General features: G+C 49.5%; 1 protein-coding gene across 1 annotated transcript in view; it reads left to right on the forward strand.

Moving 5' to 3' along the window:
• Positions 1-1,440: 1,440 nt before the first annotated feature.
• Positions 1,441-16,793, forward strand: part of Vsig10 (V-set and immunoglobulin domain containing 10) — a 32,677-nt gene continuing 17,324 nt past the window's right edge. Inside the window, exons 1-2 of the mRNA XM_027949105.2 lie at positions 1,441-1,743; positions 7,713-7,997. Of these exons, the coding sequence (XP_027804906.2) occupies positions 1,665-1,743; positions 7,713-7,997 (364 nt within the window). The 5' untranslated portion in view covers positions 1,441-1,664. The remainder of the gene's footprint in view (positions 1,744-7,712; positions 7,998-16,793) is intronic.

Genomic DNA, 16,793 nt, shown 5'->3' on the forward strand with positions numbered 1-16,793 from the left:
AGGCCTTGGTTGAGTAGGACTTGGAATCAGACTGGGTCTAGTCCCAGCTTTGCAGGCACCCAGCTGTGTGACTACAAGGTGCTTTGGGTCCAAGGGTTGGGGGAAGGCCCTTGACTCAGCAAGAATGTCCCCTGTGTCTGCCCCATGCAATTCCCCTTGCTTGGCACCGTGAAGGCCACAGAACATTCCAGATCAGCAGCTGAACAACTTTCCAGTTGAAGCTTTTATTGACAGCTTGTTTACTTCAGGTGACTCTGTGAGGTGTTTGCCAGAAGCTACAACATCTAAGGCAATTAGCTTGATGTTAATATATATGTTTTTATTTAACAAATATATATTGGGTTGCAAGTAGGTGCCAGGGCTTGGGGATTCAGGTCCAGTTAGGATAGAATTTCCCTTCCATCATCAGGTGAAAAGCAAGAACCAAAGTGGGAGGGAAAGAGAGAGCATCCTGCCAAGAGCTGAGGGAAGAGTTAAAATCATCTAGCAAAAAATTAAAAAGAGCAGAGCTGTGAGCTTCCTGTCTCAATCCATCAGGATTTTCTCATGGAAGAAGCATGTCAGTTAGGGGTTTTGGGGAAAGAGAAAGAACGATTTTAAAGCCAATTTTTGCTCCCCAGTGTTTTATAAAGAACATTTTCAAAAACACAGAAAAGTTGAAAGAATGGGAACACCCACATCCCCACCTCCTGGAGCCCACAACGAATATTTCATTGCATCAATTGCACTTTTTTCTTTCTTTCTTTCTTTTCTTTTCTTTTTTTTTTTTTTTTTTTTTTTTTTAACAGGAAGTTTCTCCCAGGGTCGTTTCAAGCGCTGCTCTTCCTGCAGATCCAGCAGCACCTTCCCCCAGAACACAGTGGGCTGGGGGGCTTGGCAGGGAGGAGGGAGTGTGGTCCGGCCACGCAGCTCCCGGGGAATCTACCTGGGTGCGGTGGGAAAACTGAACGAGGGAGAAAATAAATAAATAAATAATAAAACTCTTTAAAAAAAAGTCGGGCGACTCCTGGGCCCCGGGTCTCACTGCGGTCTTAGCTACTTGAGACCAGAACCGGCGTCCCGCGGCTGCTTCTGGCCCGAAGGTCCCGCTCGGTCCTGCAAAGGGTCGCAACCGGCAGCGATGGCGGCGCTGGCGCCCGCCCTGGGCCCGGGGACACAGATGACAGCCCCGGAGCAGCTGGGCGGGCACGGCCCGGGCGCCCCGCATCCCGCAGCCTGGCCGCCGGCTCGCCGCGCTGCTCCGGGCGGGGTGCGTCCTGCGGCAGCTGCAGGGCTCGTCCGGCCCAGTGTCCCCGCCACTCCAGACGGCGGCTGTCCCGGGCCGAGTGGCCTCGGGGAGGGCCCAGCTTCGCGTTCCTCCCCCGGCCCTGCCCGCGGACGGCCCGGCGCGCCCTTTGCATAAAGCCCTCCTCCCGGCCAAGGTGGAGGAAGTCGGGCTCCCGCCTGGATGGGAGGCGGGAGGCACCCGCGCCGCCGCTGTTTTCCGCCCGCCGAGCGCGCTGCGGGCAGGGCGGGGCGCCCTCTCCTCTCGCCGCCGCCGCGCTCCCCGGGCATCCTCGGGGCCGCCGCCGGGGGACGCGGGACGAGCGCTCGGCACCCGGGGCCGGGGCCCTGGGCGCGCACCGGCCGGAGCCTGCGTTTCCTGATCTCGGATCTGGGGCGAGATGGCCGCGGGCGGCCGGGCGCGCGAGCCCCGCGTCCTCCTCTGCCTCGGGGCGCTGCTGGCCCGCTGGGTCACCGCAGGTGAGGGGCCGCGATCGGAAGGGAAAAGTTGACTTCTCCCCGGCAGCCGAGGGGGAGCGGCGGGGACCCAGCTCGCGGAGACCCCGCCGGGCCGCCCGGGAGGGTCTCGGGTTTCCTGCTCTTGGCTGGGCTCTTTGCAGGAAGGAGGGCGAGACTTCCCCGGGCTCCCGGTGGGCAGCCGGCCTGCCGAGGGGCATGGGGAAGGGAGGGCGCGTGTAGACGGGGAAGTGGCTTATTCACTGAGTTCCTAGAACGTCGGTGTCCATTCGCGTTCTGGGTTTACCTGCTGTACCCAGGCGCGCGCCGCAGGCGGGGTCCCCGTCTTCCTGCCCTCCCTGTCCCCAAGGTTGCTCTGGCCTTACACCTGTAACCTGTGGATTTCCCCACACGCCCTTGCAAGCCTACCTGTGCCCACTAGGGCGGAGGAAGCCGTGCCTGCCTTCCTCACTCTTTTCCCTAAAAACACACTTTTTATTTTGAAATGATTTCAGACTTACTGAAAATTTCCCCTTAGATGAGGTCTGACTGAAAAACAAACAAGGTCCGAACTGTTGCATCTACACTCTGTTTTGTTACAAAAACAGAGTAGAGCGTTGCTAGCAAACATATGTAGAATGTAAAAAGATTGAAAAAAATTAATGCAGCAGCCAATGCATATCTTCTGTGTGCCCCAAATGTTACAAGTGAAGAGGAGATGGGTGGAGGGGAAGGACGTGGAGCCAGGGGGCAGTGTGCTTTGCCAAGAGTGCTAAGTGTCTGTTCCCGGGCCCAGTTGGTCTCCTCTTGCAGGTTCCTGGAGGCGATTTTATATTGTACCTGAGCTTCCTAGCAGCAAGTGCCAAAAGTTCTTCTTTTTTTTTTTTTTTTTTTTTTTGTACCTGGGATTGAACTCAGGGGCGCTCTACTACTACTGAGCCATATCCCCAGCACTTTTTAATATGTTATTAGAGACAGGGTCTCACTGAGTTGCTAAGCGCCTCGCTGATGCTGAGGCTGGCTTTGAACTCATGATCCTCCTTCCTCAGCCTCCTGAGCTGCAGGGATTACAGGTGTGTGCCAAGTTCTTAATTGTTAGATTCTTATCAATTTTTTAGTTCATTTTGTTTTTAGCAATCATAAAAACAATGTTTCCCATAATCTGCATTTCCAGTTTATCTGGAAAAGTCTCAGTGTTTGGCAGCAAAGGGCCTGTCTTCCCTTGGAACTGAGCAGTGTTCATCTTTTTTCTAGTGCATGTGACCCCAAATTTGTTTCACCTTTACCTGTTGTAGTAACTTATTTCTGGCCCACTTCAGTTGAGGACATTACCTGCTAGTCCCTCTAGGTCACTAAGGAGGGACAGAAGTTAGAGGTGATGGTGTAGTATTCCCTGCTCCTAGCTGTCTGCAGTGTTTTCTGGATCTTGACTGCCTGGGGCCTGGGGCTGAAATTAGGCTGGAATGAATGAGCTTTTGAGGTGACCACTGCTGCCCAGGTGGATCCCCCTTCACAGCCATTCCCAGTTATTGTGATACCCAGACCCACTTCCTCTAAGCATGTAGTACCAGGGGGCTTCCTGGGCACGGTGTATTTTTTATTGTTTTTCCAGTTGGGATTCCTCTCGCGGGAAAAAAAGTTGTCTTTCTCCTGACACTCAGCTCCCCACGACATTGATTGCTTCTTCCGTTTGTCACCTGGATAGTGTATTTCATGTCATTCTTGGGAACAGTTGCTTGGAAAAGATAACTATTTGGGCATGACTGCAATTCTACAATGATAGGTATGGGGTGTTCCATGTTCTGATGCAGATTTGGGGGCAACAGGGGCCCCTCTGGACATGGTGTGAATGGTTTCAAGTGGCACAAACTGTTCCTGTGTTTTCTCACCTGCTTAGTTCAGGAGACCAAGGTAAATTCCTGGGACTCAGAGAACCCGGCACCCTTAAGACCTGTGTGCCTGTCCCACATCTCCCAGCGATTTGCATGGGTGGGAATTTAAGAAAATTGATTGCGTTTTCTCACAGTAACATGAGGGTGCATGGGCTCATAAGGCGTGAACTAGCCCCTCTTCAAGACCACCGGCATCACTAACTCATGATGGACGGTTCTCCACTGAGCCAGGACTAGTTGACCTGCAAAGTTACCGCCAGCTTCAGCAGTCAGGATAGTTAGGAATGGAGTGGGCAGAGCCGGGGAAGGAACACAGCTTCCAATGGCTTCCTTTGTTCCCGGGTCCTTCTGTTCCCTGGAGGAGAAGACCAAGTTAGCTCAAGTTCCAAGATTCATGTTTCACCAGGGCTTCTCCAAGCCGTGGCTCCTTTACTCCTTTGCCAGGGAGTGGGGGAAGGGGCAGGTCTGAAGGCCAGGACCCCACGCTGTGTCTGTGACTCCGCAGTCCATCTTCCCCTCCTCCTGGGGACTGCCGACTGCCACCCGTGAACTAGGGCTATCAGCTAGTGGCTTGAAAACAATAATCCTCACTTTCTTTCTTTTTCTTTTCTTTTCTTTCTTTCTTTTTTTTTTTTTTTTTTTTTTGAGGTGCTGGGGCTTAAACCCTCATCTGCTGTTGGGAATCTCACCTAGAATTAGGTGAAATTCTCTGCCTTTCAGCAAGTGGCTTAGTTTTTTTCCTCCCCATCCTGTCTTTGGGGAGTGATGTCCGAATCAGGACTTCCTGTGACTCTAGGTGGACTTGAAGTATTCCAAAGGGAGGCCCTCCTGATTAGACAAGAGGCCAAACACAATGTAGCTTACTCTTTTCTTTCATAAGTGGGAGGGTTCCCAGAGGCAGGTGGTGGTTTGTTTTATAGCAGCTTTATAGAAGTAATTTCTGTTGCATAAAAACCCACCGTTTAAAGTGTCCAGTTCTGTGTTTTCAGTATATTCACCAGGCTCTGCGGCTAGCTCCACTCATGAACTGCAGCCCGGAACTGAGCAGCCCGCAGGTTCTGTTCCTTCTCTTGTCCCTGCGGCTCCCTGGATTTGGCTGTGGACTGTGGAAGGGGCTGGCAGATTAGCACAGTGGGCTGCTTTTGTTTCTTGCTCTGTAGTGACAGTTTAAGGCCACATCAGTGGCCCTGAGCACCTGTCCTCCTTGAAGGGCATCAGGATCACCTGGGGCTTTGTTAACAGTGCTGCCTGGTTTCTGACTTAGGTGTCTTTGGGGCCAAGGGGAGGGCTGCTGCTCCTGGTCCAGCGTTTGAACATGCTGTTCCCTCCACCTGGGAGCCCCTTCCTCACCTTTACCTGGCTGATGCCTCTTGTCCGTCAGATCTCAGTTTGCCTCCTGGAGGGAGCCTTTCCTGACATACACCCTGGAGGACTTTGGAGCCCTTATCTTCATGTTCATCATACTGTATCATAACCGCCAGTTTATTTTCTCTTTTCCCCACTAGTCTGTGAGCTCCTTTTTTTTTTTTTTGGTACCAGGGATTGAACTCAAGGGCACTTAACCACTGAGCCACATCCCCAGCTCTTTTTAAAATATTTTATTTTTTGAGATAGGGTCTGGCTAAATTGCTTAGGGCCTCAACAGTTTGCTGAGGCTGACCTCGAACTTGTGATCCTCCTGCCTCAGCCTCCCAAACTGCTGGGATTACAGGTGTGAGCCACTGGCTCTCAGCCCATTCTTGCAGGGTGCTTCCCAGAGAGCTTTAACTACAGGATTGTTTGGACCTGAGATGGACACAGCAAGCAGCAGAGTAGCAGGAACAAAACCCAACCCATCCTATCCAGATTTCTGGGCAAATGAAACCACGTGGGTTCTGTATCAGTTATTTATTGCCACAGTAATGCTGCCAATCTAGAATGGCCTCCGCTGGAAGGATCCAGATGATGGGTCTGCACCACGGAAGTCATCCTCCCCTGCATCCTGGTGGGATGTGTCCTTGTCCTGTGGACTTAAGTTTCTTGATAATGTGCAGCCATCACCACTGTCCATCTGCAGAACATTTTTTCCTTCTGGTTTTGGGGATCAAGCCCAGGGCCACACTCAGGCTGGCAGCACTCTACGCTGAGCCACATCCCTGGCCTTCGGTTACTAACTCTGTACCTGGGAAGCAAGGGCTCCCCATTGTCACCCCCAGCCCAGCCTCTGGCGATTACCATTTCTGTCAGCATGATTCTGACTCACTGTGTGAGTGGAGCCACGGGGATCTTTTGTGGACCTGGCGTCTTTCACTTAGCATACTGTTCCCAAGGCTCATCCACACTGTGGTAGGCCAGCTTCCTTTTCCAGGCTGAGTAATATTCTACTGTAACATTGCACATTTTGTTTATCCATTCACCTGTTGATGGACACCATGTGGGTCCCACCTTTTAGGTATTATGAACCTTTTAGCTTTTATGCTGCTGTGAACAAAAATCTTTTTGAGATCCTGTTTTCAATTATTTGGGGTACATATCCAGAGGTGGAATTGGTGTCTCAGTTTTTAGTTTTCAAGGAGCCACTGTACTGTTTTCCACAGCATCTGAATTATTTTACGCTCTCAACCAAGAGTGTGCAAGGGTTCTGAATTTTCCATGTTGAACACATTTTTTTAAAATCTGAAATTATTTGAAATTCATTACATTTGTTTTGTTTTGATTAATTTTTTTTTTTTTTACTTTTTGGTATGGGGATTGAATTTAGGGGTGCTTTACCACTAAGTTTCATCTCCAGTCCTTTTAATTTTTTCCAGACAAGATCTTGCTCATGGCCGAGGCTGGTCTTGAACTTGCAATTCCTCCTCCCCCAGCCTCCCAGGTTGCCAGGATTATAGGCGTGTGCCCATGCCTGGCTGCATGTATTTTTTTCTTTTTTTAAATAAAAAGTGGCCATCAGGATGGGTATGAGGTGGCTCCTCACTGTGGTTTTGACTTTCGCTTCTCCAATGATGGTACATAAGCACTTTTTTAAAAAAAATATTTTTTCAGTTATACATGGTCACAATATCTTTATTTTGTTCATTCATTTCTATGTGGTGCTGAGGATCGAACCCAGTGCCTTGCCTTCCCACGCATGAAGCAAGCGCTCCGCCACTGAGCCACCATCCCAGCCCTACATAAGCACTTTTTAAGCCTCTGCTGTGTCACATCTGCTAATGTCCCACTAGCCCAAGCAAGTCACATGACTGAGCCCAGGGCAAGAGTTCAGTGTCACAGTGAAGGGCAGGTGGGAAGTGGGGCTGTGTTTGTGAACCCCAAGTTTATTAATGTCAGTGACTGGCCATGAATCCTGACACAGTCTGGGCTCTGTGTGTTATGGCACCATAAAAACCCACACGTAGAGAGGTGTGGTGACGGATGCCTGTAATCCTAACAACTCTGGAGGCCGAGGCAGGAGGATCGAAAGTTCAAAGCCAGCCTCAGCAGTTTAGTGAGGCAGCAACTGAGTGAAAACCTGTCTCAAAATAAAAAATAAAAAGGGCTGGGGATGTGGAGGATGTGGAGGATTACGAGTTCAAAGCCAGTCTCAGTGGTTAAGTACCCCTTGCTTGGTTCAATGCCCAGTACCAAACAAACAAACAAACAAACAAAAAAACTCACTTGTGATTTTCTAAAAACCCCTAATGATCAGGGACTGTCCAAAAAAGGGGATTGTTGGGGCTGGGGATGTGGCTCAAGTGGTAGCGCTCGCCTGGCATGCGTGCGGCCTGGGTTCGATCCTCAGCACCACATACAAAGATGTTGTGTCCACCGAAAACTAAAAAATACATATTAAAATTCTCTCTCTCCCTCTCTCTTTAAAAAAAAGGGGGGGAGGGGATTATTCAGCCTGTAATCCCAGCAGCTCGGGAGGCTGAGGCAGGAGGATCGAGAGTTCAAAGCCAACCTCAGCAACGGTGAGGTGCTGAGCAACTCAGTGAGACCCTGTCTCTAAATAAAATGCAAACTAGGGCTGGGGACGTGGCTCAGTGGTCTAGTGCCCCTGAGTTCAATCCCTGGGATCAAACAAAAGGAGGTTGTTCAGAGATCCAGAAGATGCTGATGGCCTGCACTTTCTTGTCGCAGGACTGGAGGCTGTTGTCGTTGGTGAAGTTCACGAGAACGTTACTCTGCACTGCGGCAATTTCTCGGGACCCAGGGGCCTGGTGACCTGGTACCGGAACGACTCGGAGCCCGTCTTCCTTCTCTCCTCCAATTCCAGCCTCCTGCCCAGCCAGCCTCGCTTCTCTCTAGTGAGCAGCAGTTCCCTGCACATCGAGGCGCTGAGCCTGCAGGACGAGGGCAGCTACACCTGCCAGGAGGAGGCCCTCAATGAGACAAGGTGGTTCCCTGTGCAGCTGAAGGTGGCCAGTAAGTGGGGCCTGTGGGGTGGGGGGCCTGCAGGGCGGCAGTGGCAAGGCACCCGAGGCCTTGGATGGGAGGAGGCCTGGCCAACACCATAGGCTTTGGTATAGGGTGGTTGGATTTATTTCTTTTTCTTTTCCTTCTTCTTTTTTTTTCCCCTGGTACCAGGGATTGAACTCAGGGGCACTCCACCAGTGAGCCACATCCCCAGCCCTATTTTGTATTTTATTTAGAGACAGGGTCCCACTGAATTGCTTAGGGCCTCACTTTTGCTGAGGCTGGCTTTGAACCCATGATCCTCCTGCCCCAGCCTCCCAAGCTGCTGGGATTACAGGCGTGCACCACCGCGCCTGGCTTTCTTTCTTTCTTCTTCTTCTTCTTTTAAATTCTTTTTAGATGTACATGACAGTAAAGGATATTTTGAAATATCATACATACATGGAGTGTAACTTCCCATTCTTGTGGTTGGACCTGATGTGGGGATACACTGGTTGTGTATTCATATATAAGCATAGGAAGGTTCTGTCCCATTTATTCTACTGTTTTTCCTGTTCCCATTCCCCCTCCCTTCCCTTCACTCCCCTTTGTCTAATCCAATGAACTTCTGTTCTTCCCACCCCTCCTTATTGTGTGTCAGCATCTGCGTATCAAAAGAACATACAGCCTTTGGTTTTTTGGGATTGGCTTATTTCGCTTAGCAACATAGACTCCAATTCCAGCCGTTTACCAGAATTGCCATAATATCATCCTTTATGGTTGAGTAATATTCCATTGTGTATATAAACCACATTTTCTTTATTCATTCATCTATTGAAGGGCACCTAGGTGGTCCCATAGCTTAGCCATTGTGAATTGAGCTGCTATAAATATTGATGTGGCTGTGTCACTGTAGTATGCTGATTTTAAGTCCTTTGGGTATATACTGAGGAGATAACTGGGTCAAATGGTGGTTCCATTCCAAGTTTTCTGAGGAATCTCTATACTGCTTTCCAGAGTGGTTGCACCAATTTGCAGTCCCACCAGCAATGTATGAGTGTGCCTTCCCCCCACATTCTTGCCAGAATTTGTTACTTGTGTTCTTGATAACTGCCATTCTGACTAGGATGAGATGGAATCTCAGCATAGTTTTAATTTGCATTTCTCTAATTGCTAGAGATGTTGATGCTTTTTCATATATTTGTTGACCAATCATATTTCTTCTTCTGTGAAGTGCCTGTTCAGTTCCTCTGAGATGGCCCGGACTTCAATCTGGGCTCTGCCACTTGCAATCTGACTCACACCTGTATTTCCTCACCTGTAAGGAGGGGCTAAAAAGAATCCCTGCCCCATAAAATTGCTGTACAGACAGACTTCAGTGCTTCAAGTGGCTCCTGGCATATTAGCTGTTATTTTTAAGTTGTTATTAAAATCATCCTTGCTCACAGCATTGATGGTCTGAATTCCTGTCTTAAAGCCACCACGTTGGTTCTCTGTCACCTGGAGGAAGCAGCTTAACATCTCTGAGCTTCAATTCTCTGCATTTGTTATTTGGGGATAAGATGTTGCCTGCCCCCGTCAGGTGGAGCGAGTGCTCCTCGGCTAAGGTGCTAAGTGCCAGGTTTGGCACAGGTGCCCTGACTTACCACGCTTTCCTCAAACAGTCCTTCCTGTCTTCTGATATATACATGGAAATTTAGAGCAGGAATCTGCCATCTCCAGCTGTGGGCCCCATCTGCTGACCAGCAACAGCCCATAGGATTTCTATATGACCTGTAATCTCTGAATTTTTTTTTTTGATGCTTTCATTTTATTTTATGTTAAAGTAGCTAAGGTTTTACATTTTGAGACCAGGCCCAAGTTGCACAGGATGGCTTTGAACTTGAGATCCTCCCATTTTAGCCTCCCAAGTAGCTGGACATTTTTTTACACTTCTAATTGGTCAGAAAAAGTCAAAACAAGAATTAAAACAAAATTCACATTTGAGTATCTGTAAGTCAGGTTTGTGGGCACGGAGCCTCGTTCGTTCATTTAGCTGTCATCTCTTCCTGTGTGGCTTCAGGGGCCGAGCTGAGCTGCTGTGACAGATCCCATGGCCCTCCCGCGAGGCCTGACGTATCTGCTCTCTGGCCCTTTAGAGAGAACATTTGCTGGTCACTGGTTTAGAGGGACACTCTGCCCTATGTCCAGGTTGTCTAGTTCAGTAGAAAGTCCATGTGATCACTTTATTGATCTGGACCCAAGTTTCTTTACCTGTAAATAAAGAATTGATTCCTTTATTCCACATGTTCTTGTGGAGAGCCAGATGCCCGGCACCATTCAAGGCTCTGGGCCAACAAGGTCCCTTCCTCATTCGGCTGGAAGCCCCAAGGGGGACAAAACAAACACCCGAGGCAGGTGGTGTGAGAGGAGGGGTCTTGCAGAGAAGAACTGAGAGGCTTGGATGGAGAAGTTAGAAAGCAGCTTTGGGCGACTGGGAAGGTGGCTCAGGAGTGGAGGCTTTGCCTGGCAGAAGACCCTGAGTTGGATCACCAGCACCCCGGGAAAAAAAATAGGGGCTCTTTGGAGGCTTTGCTTAACCATTGCTAATCTGAAAATCTAAAATCCCAATCCAGATTTTGGATTAAGAATGTCCAACTGATAAAGTCTATGCCAATATTCCAAAATCCATCAAACTCTGAAATCTGCAACACTTCTGGTCACAGGCATTTTGGAGTGACGTTGAAGCTGCTTGGTAAGTGGAACCCAGCCATGCAAGGACAAGAGGAGGGAACATTCTGAACATCAGAGACAGGCTGGGTGCAGCCTGGTGCAGCCTGGTGCATCCATGGGTGGGGAGCATGCCAGGGTGGGGTGTGGGAGGCCACATGAGACCATGTGGGACCAGGTGGGACCAGGTGGGACTGGTGTTATTGGTGGAATTAGGTCCCCCTAAAAGATAGGTTGAAGTCTTAACCTCGGGTACCCTTTTGAAATGCTACCCTTTTGAAAATAGGGTCTTTGCAGATGTAATCAAGTTAAGATGAGGTTGTTGGGGTGGGTTTTAACCCAGTGACCAGCATCCTCATGAGAAGGGGAAAAGCAGTGTAGACAGAGACACTTGGGGACTGTCCTATAACGACCCGGGCAGAAGCTACGAAGCCCAAAGGAGCACCGAGGATGGATGGCCCCCAGTGGAAGTCAGCAAAGAGCAGGACAGGACCCTCCTCAAGCCTAGAGGGAGTGGGGTCCTGCCACACCTTGATTTCCGACTCCAGCCTGCAGAACTGGGGAGTTTCTTTGCGGTCTTTGGTTAGGCAGCCCTGGGAACCTAATCCCCTTGGTCAGGAGTTAGGTGGTTTTTTTTCTGGATGTGGGAGAAACAGCTGGAGCTTCAAGCTGGAGCACCGTGTCATTTGGCATCCGCAGGGAGAATGTAGTGTGTGGTCCCAAGAGGACCTGATAAATCAAAAACAGGGAGCCACTCAGAGGAATGAGATGTTGGTGCCCTGAACCAGAGTGGTGGCAGTGATCTTAGTGAAAGTACCCCAAAGGCAGACACGCAGGACTTTTGGGGTCTGAAGGACAGTGGGGTCTCAAGGACAGTATTTGGTTTTTAGGTGGCCTCTGGCTTCTGCTGCTGCTCCTGGATGGGGGACTCCATGAGCGGGGTTTCTCAGTCTGGAGGCCACAGGTGAATTCCTGAGTGGTCAGGCATGAATGTGGCTTTATCAACAGCTGTCACCGATGTGGCCCAGCTCCTTGTGGTGGCCACGGTGAGCCCTTAGGCAAGAGCCGCGCCTTCCCTCACCCTGCATGGCTATGACGACTGCGTCCTTCAGGCCGGTCTCATTAGTAAATGTCTTCTCTGTGGCCACAGAGGAGTGAGGTGTCATGACAATGTCTTGTAATCCTTCTCTCCAGTCTATAATAAATCAATCTGGCATTAATTTGTTGATCATTGACTAAGTTTATTGGAGGATGGTTTGGTTTCATTATTGCCCTGCAGAGAGATAAATGCAAGACCTTATTACTGTGAAAACACACTTAACATTTTTTAAATTATGTCACTGTATGCTAATGACACTTTGCCCTAACTGAAGGAAGCCCTCTGCGGGGCCGAGTTGCTGCAGTCAATTTGTCTTGTAAAAGCTTCTTCTTTGGAAATACACGGACTCCTGTCTGATGCGCTGCTTGCTTGTGAAAACTGGGCACAGACGCCATATGGTGCCTGTGATCACGCTCCTGTCCCCTTTCCATGGGGGGAGGAGTCCTGGGAAAAGCACCGGACCCCCCATCCAGGCATCGGGAGCCTCTTCCTGCTCCTCAGGACTTGGCATCTCTCATTGCAGCTTGGCCCTCATTTTTGCATAGGACATTTTGGAATGTGGGTTAAGGTTGATCCAGCTGCTATCTGGAAGGACAGTGGCTGGCTGAGCAGCTGAGAACATCTGCTCGAGGTCCAGCTGCCTGGGTTCCAACGGCGGATGCACTGGCTGTTGTTTTTGTGACAAAGTCCCTTGAGTGCCTCCAACCTCATGATGGAACCTGATCACAAATGGCGGCCCCCTGGGCAAGTTCTGGGATGAACTTTCCCAGGCCCTAGCACCCAGTGTGTACTTGGCTGTGTTCTTGGGGTCCTGGGGGAGGATGCGTCTGAGGATCCCAACAACCAGTTGGCATCTAGGCCTTTGGAACAGGGCTGGCGGTGAGTCAGGGCCCGTCTTTGCATTTTCCATCTTGGCGGTGACGTAGTTGATAACTTGGTCACATTATCTTCCTTCTCCTCAAGACAAAAGTTTGGAAACATTCTGATGTGGCCTTGGAAGGTAGGGAGAAAATTCCAAGATGTGTCAAGTTATTGTCTGTCAGTGACCTTGAACGTGTGAGAGGACAGAGAAGGGCAGAGGCACAAAGCCCGCTGTGTGAGGCCTGGCAGGCTTCTCCCCCAGCCACTGGACCTCAGTGTATCAGTCAGTGGAGGGGGCGGGGGTGGTGCCTCTGGGGTCAGGTGTTCGACAGGCCTGGGGCATCTGACCTTCCCGGAGTGGGCGTCTGCAATAGGATTTGGTCAGTCATCCTGGGACAAAAGGATCTGTGGTGCTACCTGAGAATTTAAAGGTGGGGTTGAAGAATGTGGCATCAGGACGGGGTCTCTGCTCCTAAGGTGCCAAAGCCCCTGGCCCACCCTGCTCAGGACTCTGAGGCTCTGATTCGTGGATTTTCGCCCCCATCCCTGCCTCCGTGTTGATGGGGGTTTGGGGTCAGTGCAGCTGACCTGTGAAGAGTGGGGAGGGATGAAGTGGGGAGCAGAGATCTCGCACACCCTGGTAGGCTTTGGGATTCCTTCTTGATAGTGACCCATTTGGGGAGCCTGGCCATTGTTTCGTGGTTCAGGATGCCCGGCTCTTCTGTGTCTTTTCTCAAGCTACCAAATGGGGACATCTGAACCGGTGGACACAAGGACAGTGAGGAGACTTTTTTTTTTTTTTGAGGACCAGGGATTGAACCCACAGGTGCGTAACCACTGAGCCACATCCCAGAATTATTATTATTATTTTTTGTATTTTATTTAGAGACAGGGTCTCGAGGAGTTGCTGAGGCTGGCTTTGAATGCATGATCCTCCTGCCTCAGCCTCCTGAGTCACTGGGATGACAGGCGGGTGCCACCACGCAGGGCCAAGAAACTGGTTTTTATCAATCTAAGAGCCCCCGAAGGATTTAGCGGAGGATGGGGAACAGGAAGTGCTCCCGTCTGCTCCACCAAATGACCTTCCTGACAATCTTCCCAGAGAGGGAGTATCTGGCTTAGGGTCTTGGGAAAGGGAATGTTGGATCCACCAAGGAGAAGTGGTCCTTCCAGCCAGCAGGCGGGGAGATTCTTGCCCAAAGGATTGATTGGTTTGGGTTTAGAGCAGAGATGGGTGCTCACGAGGAGCTGAGACCTCTGTGTTGGGCTTTTGAAATGACCTTGACAGTCACAGGAAGTGGGGTTGTTACTTTTGCCTATAAGAGTGATACCAAAATCATCTCTGTAAATTTTCCCGAGGATCTTATCCCGCGTAGAACTACAGCTACGTCCCTGGTGAGCAGAGACTGTATGATATATTCTTTTTATGTTATTTTTAATTTTTTTTATTGGTCTACCATAATTATACATAACAGTGGGATTCTTTGTTATATATTCATACACACATAATATTCTTAGGTTGTTTTCAAATAAAAATGCTGGTACTGAAGAGTAAATAGCTGGACTCTGCTGTTACCAAGGGAACCCAGGAGACAGAGGTTGACCTCTGTGGGACCCTTGATGGGCCAACCTGTCGTCAGGGTGGGGAAGAAGAGAATGGGGTCCCGATGTCAAGGATGGCAGTGGAGGACAGGAAGCAGCGGTAGATGGTTCCTGAGCACCACCCGCCAAGCTTTTTCTGTAGAGGACCACCCAGTAAAACTTTTAGACCTCATGGGCAAAATTAAAGGTACATGTAAGAAACAAAACAGATTTTTTTTTCTGACAAGACTCAAAACACAGTAACAATACTTTTTTACCCCCCTCTTTTGTGGTATGAGGGATTGAGCGCAGGGACCCTCTATCACTTCTCCCTATCCTCAGCCCTTTTAATTTTTTACTTAGATAGGCTCTCACTAAGTTGCTCAGGGTATCAGCAAATTGTGGAGGCTGGTCTTGAACTTGTGATCCTTTTGCTTCAGTCTCCCGAGGTGCTGGGATTACAGTCATGAGCAACAGTACCCAACTTTTTTTTTTTGTACGAGGAATTGAACCCAGGGGGCATTTAACCACTGAGCCACATCCCCAGCCCTTTTTTAAAACTTTTTATTTAGAGACAGGGTCTCACTGAGTTACTTAGCGCCTTGCTAAGTTGCTGAGGCTGGCTTTGAACTCACCGTCCTCCTGCCTCAGCCTCCCAGGCCACTGGGATTATGGGTGTGCTTCATCGTGCCTGGCCCATCCCCAACTTTTTAATTGAAATGTTTAAATAGTTTTCTCATTAAATTGATTGCAAGTGTTCATCAGTAAAAAGTACTCTTAACTCAGAGGCCATAGGAAAACGGGGCGGGAGGGGGGGGCTATCATTTTTCTGACCCTGTTCTAGAATCAATCTATTGCTGGCTGTTAACCAGACTCTGCTTATGTTATCTTACTGAACTCTTCAACAACCCAAGGAATTATTAGTGTTTTTTTCATTTTACAGGGAGGACAGGAAAGTGAGAATGAGGGGGATGGGCTTGTCCAAATTGTCCATCTCTAAGTCGGCAAGATTCCTGCCCAGTCAGTGTGAATTCAGAGCACAAGCTCGTAGTCACTAGGCAAAGGCATCCATGGGAAAGTGAGCTAAGATCTGTCCCCGATGGTGACCACGGCCATTATGAGATGTTGGACCTCTGTAACTACTACGGATTTTTATTTATTTGCCTTTTTATTTTCGTTTCCTCCCCCATCTATCTGTCTTTCTGAATGACCGCTACCGTGACTCTGTAAGCAAAAAAGGTTGGTGGTTGCTGTTTAGGGATTTTTGGGTGCAGCCAGAAGAGGCGGGAAGGAAGTTTGTTTGGGTTAAGCATCCTTAGTCTGAAAATCTGCAATAGAAAATTCTCTAATATCAGAAACTTGCTGGGCTTGGTAGCACTCGCCTGTAATTCCAGCAGTTTGGGAGGCTGAGGCAGGAGGATCGTGAGTTCAAAGCCAGCCTCAGCAAAAGTGAGGTGTTAAGCAGCTCAGTGAGACCCTGTCTCTAAATAAAATACAAAATAGGGCTGGGGATGGGGCTCGGTGGTTGAGTGCCCCTGAGTTCAATCTCTGGTACAAAAAAGAAAAAAAAAAGTCTGAAACTTTGAGCATGACATGACACTCCCAAAGTTTCAGAGTTTTAGATAGGAGATGTTCCACCAACAAGCCCGTGCCAATATTCCAAACTCTGGAAAAACCCCCAAATCTGAAATACTTCTGGTCCCGAGCATTTTGAATAGGAGATCCTTAGCCCATACCCGCTCCTGTGTATTAAGGGAGGGCAGAGGAAGGTCCCCAGGGAATCGGGAGGGTGCTGTCAGCCTCCTTCAAGAAAGCAGACTCGCCTAAGGGCTTGATAGGTGAGCCGTGCTCTGGGAAAACTCCATGATTCAGAGGTCCTTTGGGTTCTTCTTTGATTTTTTTTTTTTTTTTTAAATCCTTCTCATTCACTGTAACCAACTCCATTTCTTGCTGAGAACTGTGCAGGTCCAAGGTCCCTCCCAGCTGGTTTCTGGGGGTCCACACTATCCATTATTAAGCCTCTGGGGCCCCCAGATCACCATTTGGAAGACCCCGTCGATGAGTCTGAGTCACATTACCTCTGCTGGCCTAGGCGTTGGCCACTGTGCTCAGAGGTGCTCTGTGCTTATCTGGATGCCCGCCAGCCTCAGGCACACCCTGGGACCTGCTGGTCCACATACCTAACCAACTAGCCACGTCCCTAACCACTCACCAGTAACTGGGGAGGAGGCACCTGAGCACCTCTGGCTCAGTACAGTCCTGTCCCCAGACCCTCTGTGGGAAGTGAATGACTCTAGCAGGTCCCCTGCAGCGTTTGGAGCCAGCCCCTGTTTTGTTTCGCTTGGTTTGGTTCTGGGGATTGAACCCAGAGGCACTTTACCACCCATCCACATCCCCAGACTTTTTTTTTTCTTTTTCTTTGGAAAATTTTTTTAGTTGTAGATGGACACAATACCTTTGTTTATTTGTTTATTTTTATGTGGTGCCTGGGATTGAACCCAGTGACTCACAGCATGCTAGGCAAGCACTCTACCACTGAGTCACCACCCCAGCCCTATTTTTCATTTTGAGACAGG

Source organism: Marmota flaviventris, chromosome 1 (assembly GCF_047511675.1).
Source record: "Marmota flaviventris isolate mMarFla1 chromosome 1, mMarFla1.hap1, whole genome shotgun sequence".
Classification (NCBI taxonomy): Eukaryota; Metazoa; Chordata; class Mammalia; order Rodentia; family Sciuridae; genus Marmota; species Marmota flaviventris.